Source organism: Anabrus simplex, chromosome 1 (genome assembly GCF_040414725.1).
Source record: "Anabrus simplex isolate iqAnaSimp1 chromosome 1, ASM4041472v1, whole genome shotgun sequence".
Classification (NCBI taxonomy): Eukaryota; Metazoa; Arthropoda; class Insecta; order Orthoptera; family Tettigoniidae; genus Anabrus; species Anabrus simplex.
Genome location: NC_090265.1, coordinates 1218973453 through 1218990307, shown reverse-complemented (window position 1 = coordinate 1218990307; position 16855 = coordinate 1218973453). Strand labels below are relative to the sequence as shown.

General features: G+C 41.7%; 1 protein-coding gene across 6 annotated transcripts in view; it reads right to left on the bottom strand.

The window, feature by feature from the left end:
• Atpalpha (sodium/potassium-transporting ATPase subunit alpha) overlaps nucleotides 1-16855 on the bottom strand; it is a 324453-nt gene that overhangs the window by 260454 nt on the left and 47144 nt on the right. For 2 of the 6 annotated variants that reach the window (XM_067137569.2, XM_067137570.2), the window contains exon 1: nucleotides 1176-1506. In XM_067137569.2, coding sequence (XP_066993670.2) covers nucleotides 1176-1190 — 15 coding nt within the window. In that variant the 5' untranslated portion in view covers nucleotides 1191-1506. Of the gene's footprint in view, nucleotides 1-1175; nucleotides 1509-16855 lie in introns of those variants that run through there. The other 4 variants (XM_067137565.2, XM_067137571.2, XM_067137567.2 and 1 more) reach the window with 3 other exon arrangements.

Sequence of the window (16855 nt, the reverse complement as noted above, 5' to 3'; positions counted from 1 at the left end):
ACAATACATACGAAAACAAATACGATATTAAAAAAGTGATGTCCGTGTTCGACAAGCAAAACTAGCAAAAAGCTCTGAAAAATATATTAGCGAGAATTAGTGGATGAAGACAGGTATTTGCTGCGTCCTTCCCACCGCAAAAGGTAGTCTGATCTACAACCACATTCCCATCACAGCCTCTCTACAGCCCGTATACTTCAAATTAGTTGGAGAACCCCACACAAAAGAGAACCTAGATTATTTTGTGGTTGTATAAAGCCAAATCTCTAAAGGAAAAGTTACTCTGGGTTGTGACAAGTATGAGAGAGGATAAACATATCCTTACAATCTTACAATTCGCGGCGACAGTTCTTTCGTGGCGCCACCTGCACCACTGTTCGATAAATCAATGAAAGTGCAGAACATAGTGTAGGGATCAATACGGACCGTGCCTCGCGCTACGAGGGCAGCCCCTAAGCTGGACATTACTCACTGGTTCCCCTTTCTATGACCTCCAAGCTCTCATCTAGGAAAGACATGCATCCTAATATTCCTAAACAGACAGAAAATAATGTTGCTTACACTTTATGTAAAAGCCACGCTAAACAAGAAAACCAAAATCATGGGGGGGGTTATCCGCACACAAGCAAAACTACTATGATGCAAAAACAAACTAGGTACCAATATAAAACCAAACATGTTTCTAGGACATGCAATGACCTTATTTTTAACTAACGGCCACGTCCCTTTCGTACCTAAGGTCAACGGCACGCCCAGTTCAAAATTCTCGCTTTATTTAAGCTGTGACTAACTGGGCTAACATGAAAGTACGTTGCACCTGAGAAGCCACATTTCAGACGCCACCCTCTACAAGAAAAAACATCTACGCGTTTTATGACTATAACTTATGCTAAACTCCGTAAGTTAGCAGCACAAGCAACGTACGATTTTGTATACCAGTCTGCATTTTTTTCGAAGCAAACTTTAGCGTAGAACGAGTAAACAAGCAAGGCCAACTTGACAAAATGAAAATAACGAAAGCAATGAACTCATATCTACGACTGTACTACATTCAAAGGCAAAAGGAACTAGGAAAATATAAGAGAAAACTTGCATATTGGAACAATTACGTATCTCACCTGGATTCTGAAGGTATATGAGAAGTAGCCAGAAGTTCATTTAGGAGAATAACTAACCTTATCAGCCGGCATGTTGGCGGTGAAAGTGTAGTATCCCTTGGCGTTAGTTGCTTGGTCTGTTCAGGCGAGCGGCAGAGGTGTGGTCGGAGTTCAGCAGCGGTTGATGTAACTATAGTCCGCCTTCCTGTCCTGCAGGGAAGTAACGAAGGATCCAGTAAAACTTAAGAAGCAATCACACGCACTACAGCACTAAAGGAGGGAGGCACAACACGACCTTCTCACACTGCACAACTTCCACACTGTGTCCAGGCTCGGCTGAGCAAGCCAAGAGACTGCTCTAACTGCAATGGCCTTTATTGAACGCCTCGACCGCCTGCTGACGTCAGACTGCGTCATGGCCCTGGCCGCGATGGCGGCGCTAGCTTCGGCCTCACTTCGGGTATGTTCGGAGATCATCGTTACTAGCAGGTGCAAGTCTCTCTCCCTCAACTCTCCCCTCCCCGCCGCTAGAACAGGCTACCAGGCCGGCCGGCGTTCGTAGGAAAATTGCTCTCACATCATGTTCTTAATTTTTAACTCTGCAGACGATAGAAAACGAAGGCTTGAATCATACTACTCACTATCATTCTTCCTCACGTACTATGGACATACGATAGCACTTATTGTTAAGCAAATGGATTTTCTAGGTGGGTAACTTTGCTTCAGAACACTGGCAGCCATTATGGAGTTACATACGCAAAAGCTGGGATGGTCGCTTTGTAAAACCGGTTAAATGATCTAATCATCTTTTTCGTTACATTCGCTATGCTACTTACGTATTTTTCTTTAGATAATGTTTGTTTAGAAACCACCGCCCCCACCCCTTTCTTTAACGTAATATTTTCATGAACTGTTAGTCGGTCTCTTCTAGGCATTTGTTATTTTAGTTACACGTATTTAAGCTCTGTCCTTCAATTCAGTTTCTTGTCACTTATCTGTAGAAATCGTTTATTATGTTTTATTTCTTTTTTTTTTTGCTAGTTGCTTTACGTCGCACCGACACAGATCTTATGGCGACGATGGGACAGGGAAGGGCTGGGAGTGGGAAGGAAGCGGCCGTGGCCTTAATTAAGGTACAGCTCCAGCATTTGCCTGGTGTGAAAATGGGAAACCACGGAAAACCATCTTCAGGGCTGCCGACAGTGGGGTTCGAACCTACTATCTCCCGAATACTGGCCGCACTTAAGTGACTTCAGCTATTGAGCTCGGTATGTTTTATTTCTAAGGAGTGTTCTTTAACGTTATTTGAATTGATGAGCATGCACGGTAAATTTGTTGGTTCAAAGTAGTTACAGTGGTTCACGTTTGTTATTAATAGTAGGAGGAATTCAGTTGTGTGGAAATACGGTAAACAGTCCGGCCATTGCCGACGACTTGCTTTTAGGGCCCAAATGCTGGGGCTGTACCTTAATTAAGGCCACGGCCGTTTCCTTCCAACTCCTAGGCCTTTCCTATCCCATAGTCGCCATAAGACCTATCTGTGTCGGTGCGACGTAAAGCCTCTAGCAAAAAAAAAATAAATAAATAAATAAATAAATAAATAAATAAAGCTTTTAGGGCCAAACTGTGCCGAAATCCTGCGATCTAATATATTGGAACCCGAATAGAACGTGCAGGGAGCAGGTATAATTAGAAAATTACAATTTCAAAGACTAAGGTAATGTCGATAGGGAAGAAACCAAAGAGGATTGAAAGTCAGGTCTTAAGGCCACGGTCGCTTCCTTCCCACTCCTAGCCCTTTCCTGTCCCATAGTCGCCATAAGACCTATCTGTGTCGGTGCGACGTAAAGCAACTAGTAAAAAAAAAGAAAGTCAGGTCGTGAGTAAAAAAACTGAAATAGTAATCAGGATGCATATTCTCCCAGGGTAGTACAGTATGTATGTTGGGTATTCAGCCCGAAGGCTGGTTTGATCCTCCACAGCTCCGCCAACAGCTACCATAGATAGTCTAGGCGTCACTGAAGAGGCATACTAGGGAAATGAGGAGTGCGGTAATTTCCCGTTGCTTTCCTCGCCGAGCCAGAAGTTGCTATTATATATCAGACTGCCAAGTCCACCGAAATGCATGCACCAACCGACCCTATGAGTGACATTTTCACACCATTCATAACAGGGACTGGCTGCATAAGGAATGGAATTACTAGCATCGCTCATATCTCAGTCACCTTCATATGGTCAAAGCCAAGGATAAGACTGAGACAGGTCAATGAAAGTAACAAATTTATTCTAGCCCATATCAGAAGACATAGTGCAGTGTAAACACTAAATCTCTCCAGCAAAGGCATGACAGTACAGTAAGTGAATCTTAATAAGATTCAGCAAAGCTAAAGCAGTAAGCTCGCTAGTTGGGATCGACGGTATTCTGCAAGAAAGAAGTTGAGTTCTCGGACGAAACTGGATGGACTCATGAAGTCGAGTTGGAAGTAACTGGCATAATATTAGCGAGGAAAAGTGCTGGCACAAAGAGCTGGAGAAAATCTCGAAACGAGGGGATAAAGGTTGAGAATAAATCCCATGGGTGAAGCTGTACGAACAAACCGTCTTCGGTGGTAGGGTCATGTAAGGCGAATGGAGGAGGATAGGTTACCCAGCAAAATAAGACTCGACCATGGAGGGTAAGAGAAGTAGACAGAGACCAAGGTAACGATGGTTAAACTTAGATCTTAATGATAAGAGCCGCAGCGCCAGCTTTTTTTTTTTTTTTTTTTTTTTTTGCTTGTGGTTTTAACACATTTCAGTTCGGTGACTCAAGGATGGGAAAGAGCTAGGATTGACAAGGAAGAGCCCTGGCCTTAATTAAGGTACAGTCCCAGCATTTGCTGGTGTGAAAATGGGAAAACACGGAAAACGATCTTCAGGGCTGCCGACAGTGGGATTCGAACCCACCATCTCCCGAATGCAAGCTCACAGTTGCGCGACCCTAACCGTACGACCGGTCACGCCTCCCAGCCAGACATAGATATACAGTTCATCAGAACAATTTTCATTTTCCTATGCGCGTGTGTAAAGGAAAATTAACCTTACTGTACCGTACTGTAGGAGTGTATGTTTGAATGACGTATTTACCCCTCCTAGAGTATGAGGTATTTAAGATTCATATTCTTTTACACATACGCATAGGAAAATTGTTCTGATGGAGTGCATATCCACATGTGGCTGGGAGGCGCGACCAGTTTAAGAGAAACAATGGATTGGAAGAGCATTTTCAAATTCGTGGTTTTGGCATAGGAGCGACGATATGGCCTGTCTGAACCGGGCGATATAAACTAAAAGATTATTATTATTATTATTATTATTATTATTATTATTATTATTATTATTATTATTATTATTATTATTATACATAACATTCACTGTTAGACTCATGTGCCAGTCTCGCGGTCTGCCTTTACTCGGACGCCCCTGGTTTGACTCCTGGCTAGGTCAAGGACCTTTACCCTTATGTGAAGGCTGGATTGAGGTCCACTCAGCCTACGGGAGAACAATTGAGGAGCTATCTGAGGCTGATATAGCGGCCCCGATCTAGAAAGTCAAGAATAACGGCTGAGAGGATTCGACGCGCTGACCACGCGTAACCTTGTAATCTACCGACCTTTGGACTGAACAGTGGTCGATTGGTAGGCCGACTGGGCCTAGGTGTATCTGTTACTGTTTCTGTTGGAGGTCTTCACTTTGAAGTTGCTGTTCTTGCTTGATTTTGCAGCTTTAAGAAATTTCATATGTTCCATTCCCCATAACCAACAGGATTTAATAAATTTATCCGATTTAGTTTAAGCTTAATAAGAGTGTGTTCGCATTCTAATTTAGTTATGCCACCCGTCTTTTCCTACCCTGTATGCTGCTACGTTATTTTATGTTCAACGCCCATTTGATTTTTAACCCGTTAGCGACCCTGTAGATTTATTGCCGGAGCCCTTTGGTAGTGGGTGGGTGCAGTATGTATGTATGTATGTATGTATGTATGTATGTATGTATGTATGTATGTATGTATGTATGTATGTATGTATGTATGTATGTATGTATGTATGTGTTTTCATCGCTACTGAAATAGGCCATGCAATGTTTAACTTAATTAGTTTTTTAATTTTCAAAAAACACTTGAAAATTCCCTTTAGTGTACAGCAATCTGTATATTCTTGTTTTCTAACTACTGTGCTATAATATTTCACATTGCTAAAGTTTTTAATGTATACAGGCTCTTTCGCGTAATTTCGTTATTTTGATTTTTTCTGTAGTTCGAGGTAGTCTCCGTTCCATCCACCTTGAATTACCGAGACTTCTGTATTCACATATTGTAATAATAATAATAATAATAATAATAATAATAATAATAATAATAATAATAATAATAATAATAATAATAATAATAATAATAATAATAACGTTATTTTTACGTGCCACTAACTACTTTTACGATTTTCGGAGTCGCCGAGGTGCCGGAATTTTGTCCCGCAGGAGTTCCTTTTACGTGCTGGTAAATCTACCAACACGAGGCTGACGTATTCGGGCACCTTCAAATACCACCGGACTGAACCAGGATCGAACCTGCCAAGTTGGCGTCAAAAGGCCAGCATCTCAAACGTCTGAGCCACTCAGCCCGCCTTGCACCTACAAAACCGTTCGTGGTTAGAGATTTTAAAATTTTGTTGAAAATGTGACTAGCTGTAAGAGAGAGAAAAACATCTTCTAGAATCGCTAGAGCTATACATCAAGTTATGAACATAAATATTAAGAAAATTTATGTAATTAATTTATTAGATGAAGGCTTGAAAAACCGGATATTTTATATCCGTTCGACATGTTTGACAGGACATGCTTTGTCTTGAAATCCGAGGCCACGAAATTTAGTTCGTCTCCGTGGCTGGTTAGTCAGCGTCTTGGCTTTCGGTCCTCAGGACCACAGGTTTGATTCCTGGTTGGGTCAAGGAATTTTGATTATAAACGGCTAATTCCCTTGGCTCGGGGAATGGGTATTTGTGCTGTCCCTAATATTTCTGCAACACACACACCACTATTCTCCACTGCACACACACACGTAGCTTCCTCGTCGGTGCGTCAACCTCATGAAGACTGCACTAGGCTAGCAATACAACCAACCCCATAGAACAACAACCCCGAAGGGCCATTGCCTACCAAGCGACCGCTGCTCAGCCCGAAGGCCTGCATATGTTATTCTACCACCCCCATACACAGTAGCTTGGCAGACTGATATATGATAGCAACTTCTGGCTCGGCGATGAAAGCAACGGGAAACTACATCACTTTTCATTTACTTAGAATCCCTCTTCAGTGACGCTTAGGCCATCTATGACGGTTGAAGGCGGAGTTGCTGAGGATTAAACCAGCCTTCGACCTGATCACCCAACATGCATACGTCAGGTGGGGGATACCGTGGTAGTATTCTACTACACCCCAACCTAGCGTGGAGTAGTAAAACGCGAACTGTACTGTATTGGGCGACCTATTGATAAGATACTGACATCATACTAATGCCTCTCGGTAAATATATCCTTCTCCCAACCACATACGGGATCGCCAGTGTTGCATAGTGTCGCTTACCCAGGAATAAATAAATAAACAAATAAATACATAAATCATGATGAAACTTACAGTACGCATTCGCGGTTCAGTTTTATAAGAGCCATTATCAAGATCAAATGAAAATCACTTTATTTGCAAATGAGGTATCTACCTCGGTGGCAAATAATACACATAATACAGTATTATCAAGAACTTTAAATCAAGCATTTTAAATTTTTGTACTATACAATTTACACTTTTCTTCTGTTAGACAGACCCCCCCCCCCTCCCTACGGCACTTAACGCCCTTAAAGGGCCTTGACCTGCCCAGCGACCGCTGTTCAGCCCGAAGGGCTGCAGATTACGAGGGGCCGTGTGGTCAGCACGACGGGTCTCTCGGCTGTTATTCTTGGCTTTCTAGACCGGGGCCTCTCTCTCGCCGTCAGGTAGCTACTCAATTGTAATCACGTAGGCTGAGTGGACCTCGAACCAGTCCCCAGATGCTGGTAAAAGTCCCTGACCTGGGCGGGAATCGAATCCAGCGCCTCCGAGTAAGAGACAGACACGCTACCCCTACAACGCGGTGCCGGCAGGCTAGCAATAACCAAACGAAATTCATCATCATCATCATCATCATCATCATCATCATCATCATCATCATCATCATCTGTTTACCCTCCAGGTTCGGTTTTTCCCTCGGACGTAGCGAGGGATCCCACCTCTACCGCCTCAAGGGCAGTGTCCTGGAGCTTCAGACTCTTGGTCGGTGGATACAACTGGGGAGTATGACCAGTACCTCGCCCAGGCGGCCTCACCTGCTATGCTGAACAGGGGCCTTGTGGAGGGATGGGAAGATTGGAAGGGATAGGCAAGGAAGAGGGAAGGAAGCGGCCGTGGCCTTAAGTTAGGTACCATCCCGGCATTCGCCTGGAGGAGAAGTGGGAAACCACGGAAAACCACTTCCAGGATGGCTGAGGTGGGAATCGAACCCACCTCTACTCAGTTGACCTCCCGAGGCTGAGTGGACCCCGTTCCAGCCCTCGTACCACTTTTCAAATTTCGTGGCAGAGCCGGAAATCGAACCCGGGCCTCCGGGGGTGGCAGCTAATCACGCTAACCACTACACCACAGAGGCGGACCAAACGAAATTCAATTTGTAATTACGCCACGTAAGTAAATTAGTATATTCCGACGAAGAATGTGAAAGTTTTCGATGAAAACCGATGATTAGACCATATTGTGAACATATATGGAAATCTAAAATCTTTTGCTTTCATGAAGAAAAATTCACTGAAATTCCGAACTTCCAGAGTCCTATGGTGTAAACGATTTACAAAGTTATTGAACTTAACTGGGCTGTATGAAATAAGTGCTGATATTTGTACATGGGAATTAGTAAGAAAATGATAACTAAATCCATCAGTCTCATCGAGGGTGGTCTCTGGTCGTGTCATTTACTGAGCGAATATTCTCAACCGGATGAAATTTTTGAAGAAAAAAAAAAAAAGGATTATAAATTATCAATAAGGGAACATTTGTTTATCAGATAGCGAACATTTTGATGCATAGACACCTGTCAGAGATTTTTAACGGCTTCTAAAGGATAATTCATCGAAAGATCGTTACAATTTTAAATTATCCAAAAGTACGTAAAAAGAATCAATCATTATTCTGCCCCCTTAGGCAAGCCCAATTTGTGTCCGATTTGATGAATATTATATAAATAAATAAATAAATAAATAAATAAATAAATAAATAAATAAATAAATAAATAAATAAATAAATAAATAAATAAATAAATAAATAAATTAAATAAATAAATAAATAAATAAATTGCTGATCATTGGAGGCAGATCTCTAACTAAAAAATGTAATGAGAAAGGAAAATCTTTAGGAGAATCTTTGGCCAGTATGCGTAGAAGGAGTCTGGATGAAAAGGTCTCTTGAGTTACAGCAAACATTCTGAGAAATATCAGACACTATTAGAAAAATACGATTGAAATGAAATGATATGGCCATATTTAAAGAATGGACGATGAAGAACACTAAAAGGATATTTAATTATGCCTCCCCACAAACGGTTGAGAATAATTGGATAATCGAAATTGAAAATGACCTTCCAGAAATGAGCATAACTGACCTAGCTTTAGAACTTTGGTGAACAAGCATCATTTTGATGAAAAATCCAAGATGAAAACCACCACTCGATGGACGGAAGAACGGAAGAAAAATCATAGCAAAATCATAGAGAATCATAGAGATCAGAGATCATAGAAAAATCATAGAGATCCTGGGAAGAGAAGAAAGCAAATTCCTTTGCTTAATAATTTCACTTGTGCTTCTTAGGTGGGCACAACGTTGTGAAAAAAATACTTAATTATGTAAGTAAATACAATCAATAATAATAATAATAATAATAATAATAATAATAATAATAATAATAATAATAATAATAATAATAATAACCTAATAATTACGACACTACAAGACAGTTGTATTGCCCGAAGCTTTATATGCCTCAGAAACCATATGCTTAGGTGGTCACTCTAAAATTACAGAAATTGAAAAGCAGGAGCGGAAAATTCTCAGGAAAATTTATGGTCCTACGAGAGAAAATGGAATGTGGATTAAGAGGAAAACAGCGGACCTCTACTCCTTCACCGACAGATTTACTGATGCTGTACGGAAAAGGCGCCTTAATTTCTATGGCCATATCTACAGAATGAACAGCGACAGACTAACTAAAAGATTATTCAAAGTAATCAACTCAAAGAAGGTCAAAATAAAATGGCTAGAAGAAACTAAGGCGGACCTCCAAGAAATAAATAGTACAGACGACATCATGGAAAATCGTGGAGCTTTTAGAACCAAAGTAGCTAATCATAAATTTAGGGAGAAAGCAAAAAAGACAACTGGTAGGAAGTGGTCGACAGAACGCAAGATGCAACACAGTGCATTCATGAAGAGATTTTGGGAGGATAAGAAGGCACAAACCATCAAACCAACTATCAAGTTCAAACGCGCTCTATGAATGGGCATAACGAAGGAAGAATAATAATAATAATAATAACCTAATAATCGTAATGCCTTTGCTGGCAGGATGTTGTGTTTACAGTGCACTATATATTCTGATATGGGCTAGATAAATTTGTTACTTTCATTGACCTGTCCCAGTCTCATCCTTGGCTTTGACGATATGAAACTCACCGAGGTACGAGCGATTCTAATAATACCGTTCCTTTTGCAGCCAGTCCCTGTTATGAACGGTGTGAAAATATCGCTTATAGGGCCGGTTGATGCATGCATTTCAGTGGGCTTGGCAGACTGATATGTAATAGCAACTTCTGGCTCAGTGAGGAAAGCAACGGGAAACTACCTCACTCCTCATTTTCCTAGTATGCCTCTTTAGTGACACCTAGGCTATCTATGACAGCTGTTGTTGGAGCTGTAGAGGATCAAACCAGCCTTCGGGATGAATACGCAACATACACAACATACATAATAATGGTATGGCCTCAGGTAGCTACCGTGTTCAGGAATTTTTATTAGACGTCATCTAGGTTGCCTTCGTATTAATTTCGATCTTCTATTTTGCTCTGCCAGATGATAGAGAGAAACCTGCCGTGGTGAATATTGTTTTAAGAGGAAGTACAACTGGGCAACCATCCTCTATTAACACTAACTAAAGGGAAAAAAAAGGAAGGCGTCAATCCTTCGAAAATGAAGAAAGGAATTCCTACGAAGGGATTGAAAATTAAAGAATATCTATGCCTCGCAAACTTAACACAGTCGGAATCGGAAGAGAACAAGAGTTGACTAAGGAAAGTCGGATTGAAAAGATGAAATTTAGAAGACTGGCACAAGTTATTAGAAACAATGATAGGCTCGACTAGAAGCACCGTGGTCATCAACCCACGCTTGCTTTTTGAGAGCCACTGGGGTCTCCTTTAGTCGCCTCTTAAGACAAGTGGTGCCTTTGCTGGCGAGACCTAGTGTTTAATAAAAATAAAGTTATGTTTTCAACGTCCCACCAACTATTTTACGGTTTTAGGGGACGCCGAGGTGCTGGAATTTTGTTCCGCGGGAGTTCTTTTACGTGCCGGTAAATCTACCGACACGGGTCGACATATTTCAGCACTTTTAAATACCACCGGACCGAGCAAGGATCGAACCGGCCAACTTTGGTCCAGAAAGCCAGCGCTTTAACCGTCTGAGCCACTCAGCCCGTTACACCTAGTGTTTACAGTGCACTGTGTATTTTGCTATGGGCTAGGTCAAATTTGTTACTTTCATTGATATATCTCAGTCTCATCCTTGGTTTTGATGTTATGAAAGTGACTGAGGTATGAGTGAGGCTAGTCATGAAATTCCTGTCCGACTCCATGGCTAAATGGTTAGCGTGCTGGCCTTTGATCACGGAATCGCGGGTTCGATTCCGGCAGGGTCGGGAATTTGAACCATCATTCGTTAATTTCGCTGGCACGGGGGCTGGGTGTATGTGTCGTCATCATCATAATTTCATTCACATCACGACGCGCAGGTCGCCTACGGGAGTCAAATAAAAAACCTGCAACTGGCGAGCCGAACTTGTCCTCGGACTCTCCCGGCACTAAAAGCCATACGCCATTTAATTTTTTCCCCATGAAATTCCTTGTGCAGCCAGTCCCTGTTATGAATGGTATGACGCATGGGCGCCCATATGACAGTTTGTTGGGGGGGGGGGGGATCTAGATCTGGGGGTATGTAGTATTTTTTTCTATTTGGAAGATGAATGGTGACTTGTATTCCGCGGTAGAATAACACCCACGGTATACCTTGCCTGTTGGTGGGGGCGGTACTACCACTTCTACGTAATGCCGACTTTTAAACCGTTTTCTTGTTAGAAAGACACCTAACTAGATTAGATGCTTTCCTTTCTCCGAGAGCTAGGGGGGTGGGGGGTGGGGGCTCCCCTTGCCACCGGGCATGGGCGCCCTTGATGTGAAAATGTCTCGACGGGTAGGTTGGTGAGTGCATTTCACTGGTGGAAGCGGTGATGGTGATTATTGTTTCAAGAGGAAATACAACTAGGCAACCATCCTCTGTTAACACTAACCAGAAGAACAAATTAAAGGGGTTCGACACTTCGAAAAATGATGGTATGGCCGAAGAAAGAGAAGGGTCACGAAGTTCTTACAAATTGTCAAATTGTGTTTAATTATCCTCCTACATGAAGGGCATGAAAATGAAAGACCTTCTAGGCTTCGACACCTAATACCGTCGGGAACGGAAAAGAACAAGAGTTGACCAAGGGAGGTCGGGTAAAATAGGTGGTACAAGTAAGTGGAATCAATGCCAGAACTCACCTAAAGGGCCCTTTTACGCCAACCCACTCTCCTAAGTTAAGAGTCCCTGGGGCCCATTTAAGTCGCCTCTTACGATAAGCAAGGGATTACGTGGATGTTATTCTAACACCCCCATACACAGGGGGATGCATTTCAGTAGCTTGGCAGACTGATATATGATAGCAACTTCTGGCTCGGCGATGAAAGCAACGGGAAACTACATCACTTCTCATTTACTTAGAATCCCTCTTCAGTGACGCCTAGGCCATCTGTGACGGTTGAAGGCGGAGTTGCTGAGGATTAAACCAGCCTTCGACCTGACCACCCAACATGCATACGTCAGGTGGGGGATACCGTGGTATTATTCTACTACTCCCCAACCTAGCGGGGAGTAGTAAAACGCGAACTGTACTGTATTGGGCGACCTATTGCTGAGATACTGACATCATACTAATGCCTCTCGGTAAATATATCCTTCTCCCAACCACTTACGGGATCGCCAGTGTTGCATAGTGTCGCTTACCCAGGAATAAATAAATAAATAAATAAATAAATAAATAAATAGTGATGAAACAGTACGCATTTGCTGTTCATTTTTATAAGAGCCATCATCAAGATGAAATCAAAATCACTTTATTTGCAAATGAGGTATCTACCTCGGTGGCAAATAGTACACAAAAATACATTATTATCAAGAACTTTAAATCAAGCATTTAAAAAATTTTAAAAGAAGAACATTTCCTAAAATACAGTATTACACAATTTATACTATTTTTTTCTGTTGAACACATAGCTCATACTTAATAAATGTGTATTATTTACAAAATTCTACTCATAAAATCTTCTGTACTTACACACAGGAAAATGAAAATCCACAGCCTGTTTCCAGTCGTTTCACCGGGTCAGGAATGGAATTAATGAAGCCCCCGTCTAGCGGCGAGGATAGAAATTGTGCCGGCTGCCGAAGCCTGCCGCACTCCTCTGGGGCAATAATTAATAACTGACAGATGAAATGAAATTATATTGGAGAGTGTTGCTGGAATGAAAGACGACAGGGAAGACCGGAGTACCCGGAGAAAAACCAGTCCCACCTCCACTTCGTCCAGCACAAATCTCACGTGGAGTGACTGGGATTTGAACCACGGAACCGAGCGGTGAGATGCCGGCGCGCTGCCGCCTGAGCGACGAAGGCTGTACTTACACACATAATCAACTCATGTACATTAAGTACAATCACTTCAAATAATAGGGACTGCCTGGCCGAGGCGGTAAAGGCGTGCCCGGAAGGACGTGGGTTCTAATCCCCGTCAAGAAGTCATAAATTTAAGAAACGAGATTTCCACTTCCGGAGGTGCACATTGCCCTGAGGTTCACTCAGCTAACACCAAAAATGAGTACCAGGTTAATTCCTGGGGGCAAAGGCGGCCGGGCGTAGAGCTAACCACTCTACCCCAGCTAACCACCGGATAGTGGAAGCCTTTACCTTCCACCCCTCCAAGGGCCTTCCTGGCCTGTACGGAGATGACCGCTTTGCTTTTACTTCAAACAATACTATACAACCCATTTTAGTACCTAACATGCATAACTACCTCCTGCATCTTAACCAGAACCCCTTTTGCCCCTGCTTTTCAGAGTTCCTTCACAGCTACTGTAGCGATCCTAGAGCCCTCCAAGTCCCCATTTTCCTTCACCCCTACAGGCAGTCCCCTACTTCAGTTGTTCAATCACCACAGACAGGATGATAGAATTAATTTATTCACAAAAATTTTGTATATACAATATAACCCGCTCAGGTCAAAAGCTCTCTAACATTTTTTTCTGTTGCTGTTTATTCTTTTGTTCAATATCTATACACATTTTGGAAAAAGATCAAGCACTTCCGCTAATGAAAATTTGCCCCAATTGCTTCTGCTAAAATCCCATCTAATTGTTATACTTTTGGTCAGCCCTGCCGATATCATTATTTTCCAACTGAAGCCTCTCAATTTACCCCATGCTTCCTCTCCCGTATAGGCTCTATATAATCCTATTAGTCTATTTTTCTCCCTTCTCTTACTTAAAGCTTTCCACCCAAGTTTCTCTAACATTTCAGATACACTACTTTTTTCTCCTGAAATCCCATGTTACAAATCTTGCTGCTTTCCTCTGCGCACCATCCATTTCCTTTATTATGTACTCCTGGTGAGGATCCCAAACACTGTTTGCATATTCCAATACCAAGCTCGATAGCTGCAGTCGCTTAAGTGCGGCCAGTATCCGGTATTCGGGAGATAGTGGGTTCGAACCCCACTGTCGGCAGCCTTGAAGATGGTTTTCCGTGGTTTCCCACTTTCACACCAGGCAAATGCTGGGGCTGTACCTTAATTAAGGCCACGGACACTTCCTTCCCACTCCTACCCCTTTCCTATCCCATCGTCGCCATAGGATCTATCTGTATCAGTGCGACGTAAAGCAGCTTACAAAAAAATTGCATATTCCAATAACCATACTTAAGTAACTTTTCTCATTTAATTCTTTGTTGTTTCCTTCAAGTAGCCTCATCATGACATGTAATAATCTGTATGATTTCCCAACGATGTCACCAACATGACCCTTCCAGTGTAAATGAATTTCAAATCTTACACCTAAGTACAGTATTTGCACTTGCCATCGTTTGAGACAATTACCTACTTCATCCAAAGTATATTTAATTTGGTTTTTAAGATCCTGTTTGCAAATGTTGTGACAGTTGATTTTCCCCATTAACTTTCATATTATTCTCTTCAACCCATTGTTGGATATGGTCAAGGTCTCTTTCTAATTCTGTACAATCCTCTATGTTATTTATTTCCATGTATACAATTATGTCATCTACATACAATCTTATTTTTGATGTTATATTTTTCCCTAAATCCTTGCATATATTAAAGAAAAGTAATGGACCAATTATATTACCTTGTAGAATTCCCCTTCAAACTTTTCTCTTCCTGTGATACATGATTTCCTACTTTGATTTTCTGAACCCTTCAATTTAGAAATGTTCTTATCCAACATATAACCCTTGTGCCCAATCCCTTTCCGTCAGTTTCTTTAATAATATTCCATGTTCCATTCTGGCAAATGCTTTGGAAAGGCCTATGACTATGCAATCCAACTGGCCTCCTGTATCCAACTAATCTGAAATACCACCAGTTGTGCCTCGCAAGAAAATTTCTTTCTAAATCCATACTGGCTCCTCATAAACCAATTTTTATCTTCACATACCCCTCTAATATATTTTGCTATTAAATTCCCCAGTATTTTGCAAATTACTCTGGTCAGGCTGACTGGTCTGTAGTTCTCAAGCTTCCTTTTATCACCCTTTCCTTTATAAATTATAGATTCCTACCATTCCTTTGGTCGGTCTGTCTGTCTGGTCATCAGCCCAGAGGCTGGTTGGATCCTCAAATAGCACCACCAAATGTTATGCGGTTATAAGGGAACTCCAAAAACCAATGGCAGCACCAAAATGGGGCATACTAGGAAAAATGAGGAGTGAGGTAGTTTGCCATTGCTTTCCTCACTGGGCCAGAAAGTACTATTGCAGCATGACTGACGTTATGAGCGGCACCTTTCATAACACTGAGATGCACTAGTCGTGCTCTGAATGTCATTACTCAGCACTACCCATACCCCAGCAGCTTCCATATTGTCACAGCCATGGATGTTGACTGGGACTTCGGTGGAAGCTACACTTTACTCTGGCCTGTATTTGATATTTGGTATTATACTGTTATTCATGACATAGCCAAAGAGAAATTTTAAATAAGGCATTATGTACCACCCCACTGTCTTAAGGTCCTCCCCAATAATCTAATCACTCCCTGCTGCTTTTCCTTGCTGAAGTAGTTGGATTTCTCCGAAAATATCCTCATTTGTGAATGAGAAGCTTCTTGTTTCCTTATACGTCTCTCCCTCTCTATATTATATTACAGTTTCCAACTCCTGACAAACTTCTGCTGAATCTATGAATTCCCTACTAAATAGATTTGCTTTCTCATTATCTGCAAAGAAAGTGTTCACACTCTTCTCCCACCATTGTGAGAATTTGGATTCCATTTCCGTTTTGATTCATAATATATGAATACAACTTTTCCATTTCCCTTTGTAGTCCGACTCGTTGGCTGAATGGTCAGCGTATTGGCCTTCGGTTCATAGGGTCCCGGGTTCGATTCCCGGCCGGGTCGGGGATTTTAACCTTCATTGGTTAATTCCAATGGCTCGGGGGCTGGGTGTCTGTGTTGTCCCCAACATCCCTGCAATTCACACACCACACATAACACTATCCTCTACCACAATAACACGCAGTTACCTACACATGGCAGATGCCGCCCACCCTCATCGGAGGGTCTGCCTTTCAAAGGCTGCACTCGGCTAGAAATGATTATTATTATTTCCCTTTGTGGTCATTATGCTCATGAAATATGCCATTCCTTTTTCACTCTATTTTCCCTTATTGGCTGTTTTTTAGTTTCTCTATTCTCCATACCCTATTTGTTGTTTACTATTCTACATTTTCTATTTCTTTTCCTTATTTCTCTTGTACAATAAACAGGGTCGGGAAGTCATTTTACACTTCTTAACAGGTAGAAATGTCTTCTCTACTTTCCAAATGATTCTTTTAAAATTTGTTCAAAGTGTATCCGCATTACTCCCTTCATTTATCCAACAACTGAATTGTGATTTAAGTTAAGTTCCGAATTCATCAACTTTATTTAGTTTTTCTGTACAATTTCTTGTCTTGTGTGACTATTCCTTTAAGTCTTTTTGGTAATAGTCCTACATCCTTTATTACAGCCTCATGGTTACCTATTCCTCCAATTACCTCCGTTTTAC